Raw genomic sequence first — 17,323 nt, forward strand, 5'->3', positions numbered from 1 at the left:
GCTTTGTGTTTGATGTATCTTTAGAAACAGCCCTGCCACTGCTATATTTAGGTCTGAGAGAAGCGTAGGAGAAGCCCAGAATAGCAGGCGAAAAGAGGTGGGGAGGGTATGTCTATGGTAAAAAATGAGGGTGACATCGACCAGGGGCTTTAAATAGGGCTGTGACGCCTTAAACAGCTTGAGGCAGTCACCATGGGAACAGCAGGAGGAGGCATGCTCGGGTTGTGATGTGCCCATTTACTTACATAAATGGGCACACACACACACACACACACACACACACACACACAAAACTGTCTTTGCAGGTCTTCTAGAGAAAGACAATCACATTGGGACCTGACATGTTTTCTATCCTGCTTAAGAAACAACCCTTCAAAAAAGGCATCATGGGATCCTTACTAATACACTCATGTGTGCATGTGCAGAGACAGAAATGACGAAAGACAGAAGGAGAGAGTTGTAGAACATATAACCCTACCTTCTATGGCGTGGAGATGCGTACATGTGACGTATCCCACCACCCTCTGCTCTTGGTGTGAGGTGCCCACGTGAACCTGTTGGGGAGGGGGGCGGGAGACAAACATGTCACTCCACCATGTTCAAACAGGCAGCATCAAAGCCAATTTAACGAGTGTGTTTGTGTATGAGAAACAAGCCAGGTAACAACCGCAGCAATTAGATCATACAAGGCAAGGTGCAATTTTATTGATCCCTGTGGGAAAACGGAGTCATTAAGCTGTAATTCGATCACTGCACTCAGGGTGTGCAACATGACAGCAGTGGGGCAGAGAGCCCATGAAAACCTAAAGAAGGCATCATTGTGTAATGTCATCATGAAATATTGGTGCATTTCATGGATATAACAGAAATGTGAGATAATAATTCATGATTATAAGATCTGTAAGCCTAATAAAACAGTATGTAACAGTTGCATAATGGAATAATGATGAAAGAACCGCAGTTATGATCATATCTCTCTTATTTGGCATGTAGTGCACCACTGCCGTTTCAATCATTCAGAAAAGAAGAAGAACGACTGCCTCTTACCAGGGAGGCAGTCACCTAATCTAACGTCAAGGCAAGTTTTCAGAAACTATATGATGTGACATTTCTAAAAAAATGTTGGCATTATAATGTTTTTAATACAGCTTCTCCATTTGGATGATTAAAAACAAGAATAAAAATAAACATCTGGTAGCCAGTGACCCAAGAGTTAGGGTTAGAGTTGGGTGATACATAATAACCTCAAGAGTATATATATATATATATGGATCTACTTTTGAAAGGAAACATTTTGTAGTTTCTGAAAATGCATATTTAGCAAACCCAGCCCTAACCTTACTAACCCTAAACACATGTCTGGTTCCCTAGTGGATGTTAAAAGGTTAGCTGATAATCAATGGTGCTAATGATTAGTGCTTGAGCACACCCTTCTGGTTATTCATGGTTATATCAGACAGTTTATAAGAGAAAGACATGACGCTCACATAAACCTCAGCAGAGGTCTATGAAACAGTTCTGTAATGGAAAAGATTGTTGCTGTTCCATCTGGACTCAAAGAGCCAAAGATGCTGTTGCTCTGATATCTGACACAGTTTCACCTGTGTGGTGTTTGAAGCAAGTAGATGTTATTCATTTTATTTCCAGTTATGTAGGCGATCCATTACGTTACATAACCCAAAATGGCTTTTTCATAGTTGTTTTTCAGATGAGCCAGAAGCCGCATTGAGGTTGGCACGCCACATTGAGTCATTAATGAAGCTGTACGAATTGTTACATAAAAGAAACAAATTTGTATGTTCAATAAGAAGCTCTGCAATCACTCATCTGCCTGCTTTGCTGTGTGTTTAGTCTTTTAGTCTGTTCTTTACATCACTTCCTCTTTTCCACGCTGTCAAACTCAATACTGACATCATTACTCAAGTCCAATCATTTTCTTGCCTGCGTTCTGTGAGCCAATCAGCCTCTGCTCAGTGTGCTTTAATGTGAGCGCTCTCTTCTCATTCTGCCTTTCAGACTCTAATTCTCCTCCCCATCTCTGCCTCATCCTGGTCACTGGAGTCCCATTCAAGCCTCCACCTTCATCATCATCACCAACATCAGCACCTAGACTCGGGGGGTCCTGTCCTCATTCCTATCACTGCTGGGATAGGAATTAGACTCCACTGTGCTATGATGGTTCTTTAAAGTTTTACCTCCTAACAGCTTATCAGCTGAATTCTGCATCCCAATAAATCATTTTCCAAATTACCTCTCCTTATTCAATTACGAACATCTGTAGTAATATGTAACCAGCAGTTTAACTAATAAGCTAACTTTGCTTTACTTGACAACCATCCCAATGTTTGTAAAAGGATTTCATTTGAAAAAAAATCATCATTCCTTTCATAAAGGTTAGTGAGTAATTTTATTGCGTAAACTTACCCAAAGAGTGAATGAAAATTAAATTTAAAAGTGGTCCCACACCTGTGGACTTCATGATGGATGAGCAGAGGATGGAGGATATAACAGTTTAGAGCCAGGACTTGTTGCTTATGAGTGTGAAGAAAATGACACGTATATGTAGCAAATACAGACTCATATTATAATTGTGTACGTGACTAAAAACTAACTGGACTGCAAAGTGAGCCTGTTTTAAAGCGCTCCTCTTTCCGTGCAGAGGTTATGCTCTGATAGCTGATCTAATTGCAGGCTTCTGCAGTTGGAGCTTTAGCATGCATTTCTCTGCAGTTGACTGATGTTGCTAAAAAAAAAGCTGAGACTCGATGAGCATTGCTTGAAACCCGCTGTCTACTGTGAGTCTTGTTGGCTCGACTACATCCGGATCCACTATTTATCTCTTGTGTTCAGTTTCAGACTTAGAGTGGTGCAAACATGAGTGGGTTGGATCATAAATATACTGTAGGTTCAACTGACGCGGCGTTTTGTCTCAGTATACGTCAGAAAAACCTACGAAAAGAAATATGCTTTTAAGGAACCGTGGAGCCTTACGTCCTAAATTTAATCTAAAGGTCTGATTCATTTAGCAGCCAAACAACATGTGGCATTCGGTCTACAATGGAAATGAATCATTGTTTGGAAAGTTCTTTACAACACTATTGCAGACGCTGCCACAAATGTGTTGCACTTGTTGGATGCTTTGTTTTCACCCTTCTGTTCAGTTCATCTTGGAATACAATTTAAGCCTGAAGACTGTGTGGCTGTCTACCATAACCTTCTCCAGTCATTTGCTCCCTTTTTGTTAACGTTTTGATATCCCTATAGACTGCTACATCCCACAGTACAGTGTTTTCCTAGTAGTGGACCATAGATTGCAGTTAGTGTAGTTACTGTCTTTAACTTCCATTGCTGCAGGAAGACTGTAAGTTCAATTCTTGCATGTTCCCTGAAAAAGGCCTGTTTTCTATTACATCTAAATGTCTTTTCACTTATTGGTGACCTTTGGTTTATAATTGCACTTCCATTTTCTGCAGTAAGTGCACACTCCTGTGGTTTTTCTATCTTCCACAGATATTTTAAGAGGCTTTGCTTAAACACTCCTGCCTAGACGCACTGTTATCATCAACCACGAATACCCAATTCTTCTTGTGCATGTGGATGAAATACAAGCTCATCATTTGGAGGGATGGCAATGTTCCACTGTAAGCTTTTCATGTAAGCTTCTAAGACTAATATGAATATGTCTTGAAGTGTGGTGTGGTATAAGATATGGCATGGCATACATGTTACAGGTTTAGCATTATAACCATTGGCATCCTTATTTTTGGAGGCAGAAGTGAACATGTCAGAACAAATGGAGTCAGCTAATGTTAGAAATGGCCTGTATTTGTATAGCGCTTTACTAGTCCCTAAGGACCCCAAAGCCCTTTACACATCCAGTCACACACGCATTCACACACGCATTCACACACTGGTGATGGCAAGCTACATTGAAAGAAAAGCTGGATCCATAAAGTGCATGGGTGCACACACTGCTAATCACTGAAGTATATACTTATTTGGCACTCTGTAGCGCAAAGCTGGCAGATTATTCATTTTAAAATATTTTACTGACAGGAGAAAGTGGCTCAAATTAGCAAACATACGTTATTGGCTCCACCATTTTATCCGATTTTTCTTTTCCAGTAAGTCTTAAAACAATTCTGAGAGGCATTTTAAATTCTGAATGCTTTATAAAACTCAACAACTACAACAGTTCAGACCCCAACTCTAATTATGATCCTAATGGTAACCTTAGGCAATTAGAAAATGCAACGCCTTTGAGGATCACCTGTTGATCAAAACTGCCAGTCCTATAACCAAACATACGAGTTAGAAAATAGTACAGCTGTTAAGAAGAGGGCAAGAGGTGGGGCTACACACTCACCAGAGTGGAAAACACGAGGAACGATAACGAACGAACGTTGTGACAAAGAGGAAGGAGAGAACCGAGGCTATAAATACACAACGGCTAATTGAGGGAATGTGGAACAGGTGGGTAAACAAACAGATGCAAACATTTAAAAGATAATAAGATAAAGGAAGCAAAACTAAATGCAAGGCACTGAGAGCTGGAAGGATATGGGGAACACTGCAGGGTCAAATGAAACTTAAGAACTGAGACAACCGGAAAGTAACCGACCCACAATAATTCAACAGCAACTCAAAACACCATGAATACAATTGAACTAAAAATAAATGCAAAATTCAAAACCCAGGGCCCCAACAGGAGAATCTGCAAACTCCACCTGGAATGTCCTCAGGCTAGGCTAACCCCTAACCCAGGACCTTCTTGCTGTCAGGTATAGTAACCTCTGCAACACTGTATCACAAACTTTATCTTGATGCATTATCTAAATATTAGGAAATTAGGAAATAAGCAACAAACCTGGTGCTATTCTATATTTGAAAAGGTTTTTGCCCTCCCCCACCGCAGCAACAGCAGTCCTGACATTGTGCAGTATTATGAATGGTCTGTCATGTCCCAGGAGGGTAAAACATTTATTATCAGAAGGAAAAACACATCAGCTATTGATCACTGTAAACAAATGAGAAGATAGAGACACCAGACTTCTTCACTTTTACAGAAAATAATATTTTTTGTCACTATTACAAGTTTCCGTACGGTGTTACAGGCACAGAGTCTAACATTTTCCACGTGGGTTGGAGTTACGTTAGAGCATTTTCATCAAGAGAATCAAGCACGACTACGAGTGAGCGATGTTCTGTTCAAGAGGTAGGCTTATTCGATCAATGTGAAGCCTAAAACAGTGCTGAGGATATTATTTTTTCAGCATGTCTTCATATGCTTCATACATATTTTACTACTTCTTACATCAATTTCTCCATTCCTGAAGCATGAGACAGGGAGCAGAGCAGCAATAACAAAAGCCCACTTGAGATTTAATAAGACACCTTTAACATCAGTGTTGAAGGAGTCCTCCAGCAGCACAGAAACGAGGCACGGAGCGAGGTGGACGCTGGCAGCTCTGAAGAGTTGGTGGGTGGATGCAGACTGATGAGGAGGAGGATGAATAAAGGGTTGCAGAGAAGGAGGATGGTGATTGTGAGGTGGTTAGTTTGAAGTGGGAATGAATATGGGTGGAGTAGATCTATAACGAGACAAACACCCCTGCTAGAGACCAGATAAGAGATAGTCCAAGGCTGTAGTGGAACATAAATTGTTCTCCAGCCTCAGAATTATATTTATAGCACTGCTTGTTAGTATACAACTTAGATTAAACATCCATGTGACCTTAAATAAGGTTGTATGATCTGGTAAATGCAGGTTATCAAAACTACAAAGAAGTGGTGACTGTCAAGCTTCCAGCTTGTTGCTAATGAACCTTTTCTGCCTTTTTGATCACATGTTGTGTTCATGTATTTTGAACTATTCCAATGTTGACCCTCCACCTTTTGAGTTCGATGTCGTCGTCGGTGACGACCCCAGCACTAACTGTAATTGGCTGGGCCACAGTTATCAATAGGCTATCAGAAAATGCCATTTCTGCTGTTAGTAAAGTTTCACTGTGTGACTGCAACAATTTTAGCAACTTTCAGTTTTTATACAATGAAAGCCTGTCCACAGTATAATCATTAAAACACAAATACAGTGTTTATACATCAGAACTCATCATAAAAGGTTGTACAGATAAAAACAGGAACTATAAAGGAACAAAGTAAGATAAATGTCTCTCTCTAGTATGACTTAAACACCCCGTTAGCTGCTTCTGATATTTTTACTCCTGGATTCAAAAACAAAATTGCTACATGACCTTTCCTTTAACTAAGATGTGTGTTGTTTATATGAAATCATGCTGTAATCCAGAAAGAAAAAAAGATTTTCCCCTGTGCCAAATAAACAGCGTTAGAGCACCCAACCAAGGAGCGACAGACTAGAATGGATATGAACGGCCAATAAAGCGATGGCTGTTTTGGCTCGGTATCCGTGCAGAGCCAATAATAAGACATTCTAAAAGCCACAATAAAGCATTAGGCTGATTAGCCCGACTTTAATACCAAACACAAAGCTCACGTTGTAGGCTGAAATACAGTAAATACACTTCACAGCAAGGGCCATAGATTTCCCTCTGAATATTCGAGGGACTAATTGAATTACTCTTAATGGAATGAGTGTTTTGAGGGAGAGTTAGAGAAACAGAAAAGACTGGTCCAAGTTTACTAAATGCACTATCTGATGGTACATTAACTTTTCTAACAATGTTGCATAAGCTGTGCATCAGTGAACATTTGGGAGGTTGTATTGGTTTTCTAAGGACTACCACCTGATCCAGGAATGCACCTGAAATCCAATTTGCAAATTTTTCCTCTTTTTGCTAATTTAGTGATCTTCAGTTAAAGTTCAACAGCTTTAGGTTTTTCTTGACATTTAATTTGGATGATTGATATCCCTCATATTAGTCTGCTAACATAACTCGCTTTAGTCCAGCTGAGGTTAATGTAAACTTAACGTACAGTCATGTGACAAATTAAGCAAGCTCCTACTACTTTCATAACAATTAAATCAGTAATTAGCAGCCAGATGCTGCTAATTACTCGCGCAAGTGTGCAAGTATGAGCACCTGTATGAAAGCAGATGTTTTGGCAGTTTGCTGATTGAGTGCATTCAGGTGTTTGTTAATGCCAGGAAGGAAAGACAACTACAATCTTAATGAAGACACTGCTAGAAAGGAAAGGTTGCCAGGAGAAAGCCTGTTCTCTCTACAAAGGACATGGCAGTGCGGTTTAGGTTTTCAAAGTTGCGTCTGAACAAATCACAGAACTTCTGGAATAAAGTTTTTCGGACCGATGAAACCAACTGGGTCACATCAGCATATCTACTACAGAATGTGTGAAAAAGGCCCGCTCAAAGCCAAGATCGCAGTCTGATGACTGAGTATTAAATACTGTGGTAGGACCTTAAGAGAGCTGTGCATAAACCCATGCACACAAACCTCAATGAAGTGAAGAAATGCTGCAAAGGAGAGTGGGTACAAATTCCTCCACAATAATGTGAGAGACTGATAGAGTCATACAGGAAGCCATTACTTCAAGTTATTACTGTTAAAAGTGCTTCTAAAAGCTACTGATTAATGGGATGGACGGGATATACCACATCCGGGCTTGTAATACACATCTGCCACTGACATTTTACTCAGTGTGCCCTAACAGGTTGCTATAAAAATAACAGTTCTGTTGTTACTAACGTATTACTAATGCAATTACATGATTAAAAAAAAATCTCCTTTTTATTAATTAACACAATTGCTTGCTTTGCAGGTTTCACCTATCCTCACATCTGTCAGAAATTAAAAAAAAAAAAAACATTTAAATAGGAAAAAGATTTAATATCTGATTTCTGATATCTTAATACCACATTATTGCTCTCAAAACTGCCTTAAAAGTAAGTGTGTGTATGTGAGGGGAGGTCTTATTATTGCCCATGAAATCAAGCTTTCATGTCAGTAGAAGCTCATTTGGGATCTTGTTAATTTGTAAAAACTGGGCAGTTTCATTAATGGAACATTTCTCAATCTTCCAAAATAAATTACCTTTAAATTTAGAAAATGAGAAAAGGATTCTAGATTCTCAGAAAAACGTTTTAGCAATCACCAAGTCACCAGCGACCTCAAAGTATTCTTCTGCTGAAAGCTTTTTTAGATGCTTCTAAGCAGGAGAACAGTCTATAAATAGGAGGTGTAAATAAACTGAACCCAAAGCACACCCCCATATAAGTTTGCTATGAACCTGAATTATAGCTCCAAAAATCACACAACACAGCTACAGAGCATCAACTTGTTCTGTATGTAAATTCTCCAAAAGATGAAATTGGAGCAGACGTAATGACCACAGCACATCTGTAATGTTCAACTCGGACAGTAGCTTAAATATGTTAATATGCTATATAATCCTGCCAGCTTCGACATTTTAAACTCAGTTTTTAATGCAGAATATCTCCAAAAAGCAGTCAGTGAATTGTGATATTTATTTTAATATTATATTATAACAACCAGTGCAGCAACTGCATGTATATAGTGGTTCTATAAACGAAAGGCAAAAATCCGCAAATGACCACTTCTAAATGGTAAATGGTCTGTATTTGTATAGCGCTTTTACTTAGTCCCTAAGGACCCCAAAGCGCTTTACACATCCAGTCATCCACCCATTCACACACACATTCACACACTGGTGATGGCAAGCTACTTCTAAGGTTCATTAATCATGATTCTAATCTGCACACATACTGCAAGTTTTTTTAATGGAGCCCATAACTTCTTAAAAAGCACATAAAAGCAGAACCTACTATATTTGCACTTTTTTTTTTTTTTTTGCCATAGCAGGGTTGTTCACAAATGAGAACTTCATTAGCAACTGAACAACAATATATTTTTAGCAGTTATTTCACATTTTGAATCACTTGAGTTTCCTATTATGACATTATTGCCTTCATTAACAAATGAAAATAAAAGCAATTTAGTGAAAAAATGACCTGTGATTTTCCATGCAAATAAAAAAAAGAAATGATCTTGTTCTGCTGTAGCATACATCCACGTCTTAGACCCAAAGGTACCTGCTATAATAAACAAATAAATGTTAATAACTGCAATCTAATCAGCTTAATCCACCGTATTAACATTTAAGTGAGACTAATTATTTTTGCTTCTATTACATTTTTGTTGCTCGAATGAATTTTACCACCGGGATCGATAAACTTTTAATCCAGACAGCTCTTTCTTTCTTTTGTGTCACCTGCCTCACTCTGTCCTCCTTTCTTTTATTTGTGTCTCCTTCTGTCTTCCACTCTGCTCTATCTCAGTGCCACACTGTGTATTAATATTTCAGGGGCTTATGTATGCTTGAATAGGTTTGTGCATACCCTGAAACTGACAGGAGACCTTAGGGGAGTCTAGTGTATGTGTGCACACTCGTGCATATAAGAAAGAGTGGACTTTTAACATGTTTCCACAGACCTCAGATGATGCCAGCACAAACTGGAGTCTCTGCAGAGATGCAGGAAAACCTTGAGTAGAAGCAATTTTTGCCCCCCCTTGTGCTCTGCGTGAATAAAAATAACATGTAATGAAATTAACTACATTTCTTTTAAAATTAAAAAACAAATGAGTCAGAACATGCAGGATATGAGATGCTAAAACTTCCCAGGACTTCCCCTCATTACAGAGCATTGAGACAAAACAGAGCGGAAATTGAAACGAGCTGCGAGAGACGATTTCACACTGGGAGCCAACGAACCAGGCTCGTCTCATTATGAAGGCTCTGAGGCTGCTGTATCTAATTGTCCTAACTTTAAAATCAGATGAGGAGCCCACATTTCATCTTGCATTACTAGCATTAGTTTGATCGCTTCACTCAAAGACAACAGCAGAAAGCAGAAAGCTGTGGTCTTCTTCCATTTGCCTTACCAGATGAACCAAAACATGCACATTGTTTCATATCAGGGTCTTTTAATTACAAGTCTGGATGCTTGATGCTCTTTTTAGGAAATACTGTGTGTTTTGTTACTGTTTCGATTTGTGCAACATATTAAAACCAATCAGTCATACATAAACCTTGAAATATAACAATATAAAAAAATATGTGATCCATGTGGACTTTGCTGGGTGTACAACCTTTCCACAATGCAATAATGCCTACAGTGCAGTGTTGCCTTTACTCATGCATGATAGTAACAAGTGACAAGTTGACCGTTAGACACAACAGACCCTTTGATCTGAGGTATTTTATAGCTATAGAAGAATTATAAAAAAAGAAAGTCTAATAACATATAACAACTTTTATAACACAATACTTGTTTTTAACTTACGGGTCTTTAGCTGGTATCTGTGAATTTATAGTCAGTATATTCCTTTGTCGTTAAATGTGCATATGATTAAGAACATCATGCTTCATGCTTGAAGGTCCAGTTAAACTCCCCCACTGTCTCTTGTGTGTTTTCACATGTACCCATTTCTGAATCAAGCAAAAAAAGACAAGGCTTTAGGCAGCTGAGATAAGACCAGGTGAAGACTAAAGTCATCCTGTGTTAAGTAAGTCAAGGCATGTCTTACTCATATCTCAAAGGAGAAGAGTCACAAATCAATTGAGAGTCAAGCTGTGAGTTTGTCAATATCAGCTTAAGCTAATTCAGCAGTCAGATTAGTTTAAAGTCTTTACAAGTCTACATCACGTCTTGAATTGAGATATGATGTTGAGGAGTTCAGACAGAGAGAAGTCAGGTAATGATAGCTATCTGGAGTTAAGATCAAACAAACTCTTGATTGAAACTGCTAATCAAGAAACTTGGGTGTGTTATTTATTAAATGGCTAATAAATAAAACACCCACAGGTAAAGTGATGTCTTGAGACAATTAAAGTCAAGTCTCAAACATTTAAGTCAAGTTCAAGCCAACTTTCAATTCAGCTATGACAAATAAGAGTCAAACCAGACATTAAGAGAGTTTAGGTCAAGTTACAAACAAATTTCTATCACATAACGTCTTGTCTGAAGTCAGGTGACTTCATTCAGTACTGTGCTGCTAAGTACAAGGTTTTATTGAATCTGGGCAGGTTTCGGTCCTGCTTCCAGTTAATTGTCATAGTTCCTGTAGACTGGACTGCCATTTATACAAAACACAAAACCCTTTATTACATGCACTTTGTGTGTCTCATATTCATACCTGTTCATATTTATTTATCACTGATTAATCAAACATCAAATTTTAGATTGTGGAAGTAAGCTGGAGCACCCAAAAAACCTCTCGCAGTCACAGGAAGAACATGGAGACTGCATGTAGAAAGGCCCCAGCTGAGCTAAGATTACATCCAAGCTTCGAGGTGCTAAGACATTAGCACCTGTATAAATCAAGATATACCGACTTCAGTTCTTACAAACTAGAACATTCAGGTCAAGTTTAAAAACACTGAGTGAGTCCATTTTGGGCTCTGAGTTCATCAAAACAGATCCATTCTTGTTCTCATGGAGAAATCTACATTCAGATTCTTGGAAACTGAAATCACGGGTCTTAAAAGTGGAACACTTGCAGCTGAGCACTGCATTTAAATGATCTCCCATCAATTCTGTTAATCTCAAAAATCATCAGCAAGTTTGTCAAATTGGCTCAAGTCTAAGGCTGTGCAATCTAACTAATCTGCTAACTACTGGACAAATCTAGCAATTACAAGCCCACCGTTAAAGAAATGTATGAATAAAATAAATACAAGCTATATTTTGTGAATCTCGGTCAATTAACAAAGGCGCATTGATTGAAATACGAATAATACAAATGTCTGGCAAAGATGAGATGAGCTGAGACCTCTGTCACCTTCTGTTTGGCATGTAGAGATGGGATGAAATCCCTTTGACCTGGATAGGAAATCAGTTTATGTCAGTGAATTGGTTGACCTTCATAGTGACGAGGTTTCCTTTTGGTCATTACAGATCAGGGATGGATTTGAGGAATTCTCCCATTGATCTTCATTCTATTCAATCCAGATTTGAGCAGGTTCCTATTTTAAAGCCTAATCCGTAGTAATGCATTCAGACTGCGTATCTGCACACTCACAAACACACACTCACAAACACACACGCAGACACATGACTTTTCAACCATGCACTTAGCAGCTTGAAATAATTGTAAGAGGGGATAAATGTTGAGACTGAAAAGCTTTAATTATGGAGCCAGCCCCAGCTCTCTCTTTAGGGAAACATTTTTAATTAATATTCTATCTCTTCCTCTCTTCCTCTCTCCCTGCCTTTCTCTTCCGAGTGCATCACTTCTCCACAAGGGATAATTCAGATTTATGTTGCTGACCTGCCGCGGTTTTCCAGGTAAGTATCCATTGGGAAATAACGAGAATAAGTGTGTTCTTCGAGGTACATTTGTCTGAGTCTAAATTTATACAAGAAATAATTGATAATTAATAATCGATGTAATTGAAATAAACGCGTCTGGAAACAATAGCAGATGATGGCTGGGGATAGATTACTGATATAATGGCCTCATTTTGTACGGTGCATAAAAACCCTCATAAATCACGGGCTTGACAGTTTCACCCAAAGTCAATGGAATTGAAATGATAATATAAACCAGTCACTGTAATATGTTGGCAGAAAAATGAGACCAACCTGATTGCCAGACTAAAATGCCAAAACTAATTATGCAAAATCATGAATAATGTTAACTCCTAATTAAAAATTTCCACCTCCTCCATATCTATGAATGTTATGAAAATGCTAGGCTATGGTAGGCGTTAGTGGTAATGTCGCCTACCTTTAACATCTCTACACGTTTAAACGTAGGTATGCCTGTTACCTTAAAATCTAAGTTAAAAGAATTTAGATTTAGTAATTAGTCTGAAGTGTGATGGCATGCTTTGTAAATATATTATTGAATTAAGCTTACTGACGCTGAGAAATTACATTAATTCCACTTTTGATTCTAAAATAATTTGAATAAACTGTTTAATCAGCTACTGCTTTTAAAATTTTTATGCAAAGAGTTGGTGTTTTTACAGTATTTTCACAAACATAGTATGAGAAAACTCCTGCAAACCAATTATTCGCAATAATTTCATATTTATCAGCTTTACTAAAAATAAAACCATTAAAAATATTTAAAACATATTATTTAACCTGTAACAACTTGCATGCAGAACAAAAACGATATCAGTTTGCTTAAAAGTCAATGTTTGAAACAATCAAAAGGACTTTAACCTCCTAAGACCCGAACTCTTTCATGCATTTTTAATTTCTCTTTGCTATTTGAGCTGATTGGGACCTGATGAATGTAAAAACAAAGAATTACAATTAAGATTAAGATTATTTTTTATTTTTACTTGATTTGATTTGACACTGTACTTTTGTTTCTGAGAAAAATTAGATCCACATATGAGGACATTTGTTTTAAATTTGGTAGGACAGTGGCAGAATAACATCCCCTTAAGTGGATATCAGGCATTTGTAGAGCAAAATTTAGTATTTTGGTCTAGGCAACCCAAAATGTGATGTCCACATATGTGGACGCCAGGTCCTAGGAGGTTAAAGTAAACACAGTATTTAGCAGCTTATATTGTGTGTTATTTATATAGTCTTTCTATTGCACTGTCTTGTGTCTGTATCGTTCTGTTCTGTCTGGTGTTGTGTTGTCTTTGTTGCAGTTTTGTTGCAGTTTTTGCACATTACACTTTCATTGATAGTCTGTTATGTAGCACCATGGTCTTGGAGGAAGATTGTTTCATTTCACTGTGTACTGTACGACTGCACATGGTAGAATAACAATAAAACCACTTGACTTGGCAAGGATGAGCTGACTGGAAGGTTTCACATGTTCAGACATATAGAAGACAGAAAAACTGATGTGCTTATCTTGCAGCCAGTGACATGATGAAAAATAAAGACCACCCAGCTACAAGCAAAGTAGCTCTAGGAAATACAACACCTATAAATGAAAAATAGGGAAACCCGAGCTCTGGATATTAGTGATGGGATTTCCGGCTCTTTTTAGGGAACCGGCTCTTTCGGCTCGGCTCACTAAAACGAGCCGGCACTTTCTGCTCTGAACCGGCTCTTCAGTTTGTTTTGTTGCTTTAATTAATTTATTATTAACAATAATATAAAATTAAGCACAAAAGGAATTACTAATGTTAAAAAAAAGTGGTTTTATTTATATATGTTTATATATAAATATATGCGATGGCCCTTAGAGACAAAGCATGTCCAAACTCCAAAACACATTTCTAGCATGAACTAAACTTCCAAAACAGAGCTACCTAGATCACTTAAATTACACAATTGACAGCATATGTGTATTGTTTGTGTATTTATACACAATCACTCATATATATTCAAATAATTTACAAAAAACATTCATTTACCTGTTACTACCACACACCAAATCCAGTCGTTGGTACTTCCTGGCTCGTGTAGCCTCTAGGTAACAAAAGCTCAACACTGGGCCTGCATCCTGGAGCACTTCTGTTGTCTTTTGTATGTGATTTGGAGTTTTTACATGTTTTGGAGTTTTTACGTGCTTTGTCTGTAGGGGCCACCGTAAATATACTTTTATTTATTCACTCCACATAAAATGTAATAAATAAATCATATAATACAAAAACCAACTATTCACATTTCAACGTTTAACTATTTAAATTTTCAGCTTTTTCCTTTTTAACAAATTTAAAGTGAAACAACACAAAACACTGCAAACCACAACACAATTAAATATAAATTAAAATATGAAAACAAAAAGAAGATGCACATTCTCTGTCACATGGGCCTGCATGAATAAACCTTCTGAATCCTTTATCATCTGCAACTGAAAATAGTTGTGGATGATTACTATACCTTTCTAATGTGACGTTGTTGTCCCTGGCTCTCTTTCTCTCTCCCTCCCGCTCTGTTCCTGTGCTACTGAGTGTAACTACCGCCCCTCCCCCCTCTTCCCAGCGCAAAGCACAAGGCTCACGTGCGGAGTGAAGCGGAAAAAAGTGCGAGAGAGAGAGAGGCTGAGAGAAGGAAAAAAAAACCATGGCTCCCAATAAGGATTCGGCTCGCGTCGTTCATGTCAAAGATCCGGCTCTAAGAGCCATTTCGTTCGCGACCGACACATCACTACTGGATATTTATAGTAGATGGTGTTACTGCACTGCCCACAATGTTTTGACTGACAGAAAATGTGAGGAAAATAAAGTGTAGAAGCCCAAGAATAACAAGAGTTTAGTATCAAGCTTCACAAAATGCAAAAAGCAGAGATGCTAAGAATCACCTGTTTAAGAAAGACTTCAGACTTAGCATCCTGCTTTTTGTTGGATATGAAAGAAACACGATAATGTGTTTGGAGAAACGCAGTGTGAACATCAGGTAGATCAAATGATGTGCGCCTAATGAGATGCGTCCCAGCTGGCAGCGAAATGAGCTGCAGTGTTGAGTAGTAATGAATGAGAATGGCCAAAGGTTCGTGGAGGGGAAGCGAAGGTTGCCAACAAGATTCTGCCTTGGAAAGCTGCCAAGATGTCTGGAGGAAGGAGAAGCGCGAGGATTAAACAGCCTGCAGCAGCCTGAGACACAGACAGGCTGCGAGGATGGGAAACAGCAAAATGTGCTTTGGTTACCCAAACTGATTGTAATAACAAGTCCTAATTAGTATGTATTCTGATATAGCTGATGATAGGAGAGGTTTTAACTGGCAACATATTCTTTATCTTAATATCTACATTTTACAGTTGGAGAGGAAACAAGAAGCATCTGACTGATGGCGCTAACAAATATTACCAGGTGTAAAAAACATCTGTGAAACAGAAATGAACGAGCCTTTAAAAATGGACAGCAGCAGCAGTCAACAAGGACGTGAGTGGACGGCCAAAGAAAGATCAAGGCGGGCGTTCACCTGTGACACACCCACTAATTATGACCATGAAATCCAGAAAAAGAAATAGGTGGACTTTGATTTGAGGTTATTCAACCCAGTGTTAGAGAAAAATGTTGATCCACTGCACAAATATGATCGAGTTTCCCAACAGAGGCTCTGAAACTGTGACGGTCAGTTTGTTTTTGTCCTGTTTTTTACTGATTACGTTTCTTTCTCATTGCAAACAGGGAAAAAAAGTAAGGAAGAATAAGTTTTTTGTTATATTTTAATAATTTTTTCATTCTTTTCATTTCATTTCATTCTTTGGTTGCAGTAGTTTAAATAGCCTATGTTTTGGTTTATTTTATAATTCAGTGAAAATGGTTTCCATCCATTACTCATACATCTGGGGACATATGCTTTCTAGATGCAAAAATACTGCATGCATCTATGGTCATGAATTTCAAAAATCCTACGTGACCTCGTGAAAGTTAGAGCATTCACAACATTTTCAGACACTTGACCTTTGACCTTGAGATCAAGATAACTAAGATTCAAACTCATCTGAGACTTTTAGTAGATGCACCAATTTGAAACTCCTACGTTGCTTCGTTCTCAAGTTCTCACATTTACAAACTTGGATGTTCCCAAACCCCGAGCAAAAAATGAGCAAGAATATTTCTCATAGACGCAACTGTCCAAAGTTAAAGCCTGAATTCACTGGGTAAATAAAACAATAAAAAGGGTTCTCAGGTAAGGAATGTTTCCTGGCGTCTTGGGCCAATTATGAATTCACCAGGTACTCAGCAAATGTCTTTACTTTTATTCTTTTTTATTCAATATAGAAAGAGGTTACTACAAATTGCGATTGCTGTTTAAAAGTCGCATTTTGCTATTGGAGGGTGAAGCAGGGGGTGTATCACAACAATATCCATAAAACTAATCAATAATAATTAAAAAAACAAACAAAAACAATCCAAGGTAATTTCCCTCCATTGATGGGCTGCTTTTAGTGCAGCAGATATTTTTAGATTGTTTATTTTTTGGTACTTCAGACACGGCACAGTTCCTTAAGTGAATCCATGGGATTTACTTAAAGGGAAGGTTGTTGTTTATTATTGTTTGTTTTTTGTCAGCTGGGAGTGTTAGCAGCTTGCTGCGAGTACAACGCCTGCCAGCTGGCTAACAGCCAGCTTGTCATGAGACCTGGAGTGACCTCCTGTGCACTGAGGTGGTGAAACAGGAATGTGAAGGCAGCTTGTAAGCTGCAGCGACAGTCAGCAGGCAGCAGGACTAACAGGATGCGACTGTCAGTATGCAAGCTGTGACAGCATGTGTCTTTATTAGATCTTGCAGATGTAAGTGCATAGGTGGACATAAACAAATACATCCAGGTAGCATCGGGCCACATAAAGAAGACCCGGGAACTGGATCAGATCCAGACTCCTGATAGTTACAGTATGAGGCTGATTAATGAATTCACATACTCACAACACACATCA

The 17,323-nt window shown here is 38.3% G+C and overlaps 1 protein-coding gene across 2 annotated transcripts in view; it reads right to left on the reverse strand.

Annotated features, from left to right (window-relative positions):
• Positions 1–17,323, reverse strand: part of smpd3 (sphingomyelin phosphodiesterase 3) — an 87,554-nt gene that overhangs the window by 21,119 nt on the left and 49,112 nt on the right. For both annotated transcript variants that reach the window (XM_084936366.1, XM_084936367.1), the window contains one exon: positions 479–554. In XM_084936366.1, the coding sequence (XP_084792492.1) occupies positions 479–554 (76 nt within the window). The remainder of the gene's footprint in view (positions 1–478; positions 555–17,323) is intronic.

Source organism: Perissodus microlepis, chromosome 7, assembly GCF_051167445.1.
Source record: "Perissodus microlepis isolate ML-2025 ecotype Zambia chromosome 7, ASM5116744v1, whole genome shotgun sequence".
NCBI lineage: Eukaryota > Metazoa > Chordata > Actinopteri > Cichliformes > Cichlidae > Perissodus > Perissodus microlepis.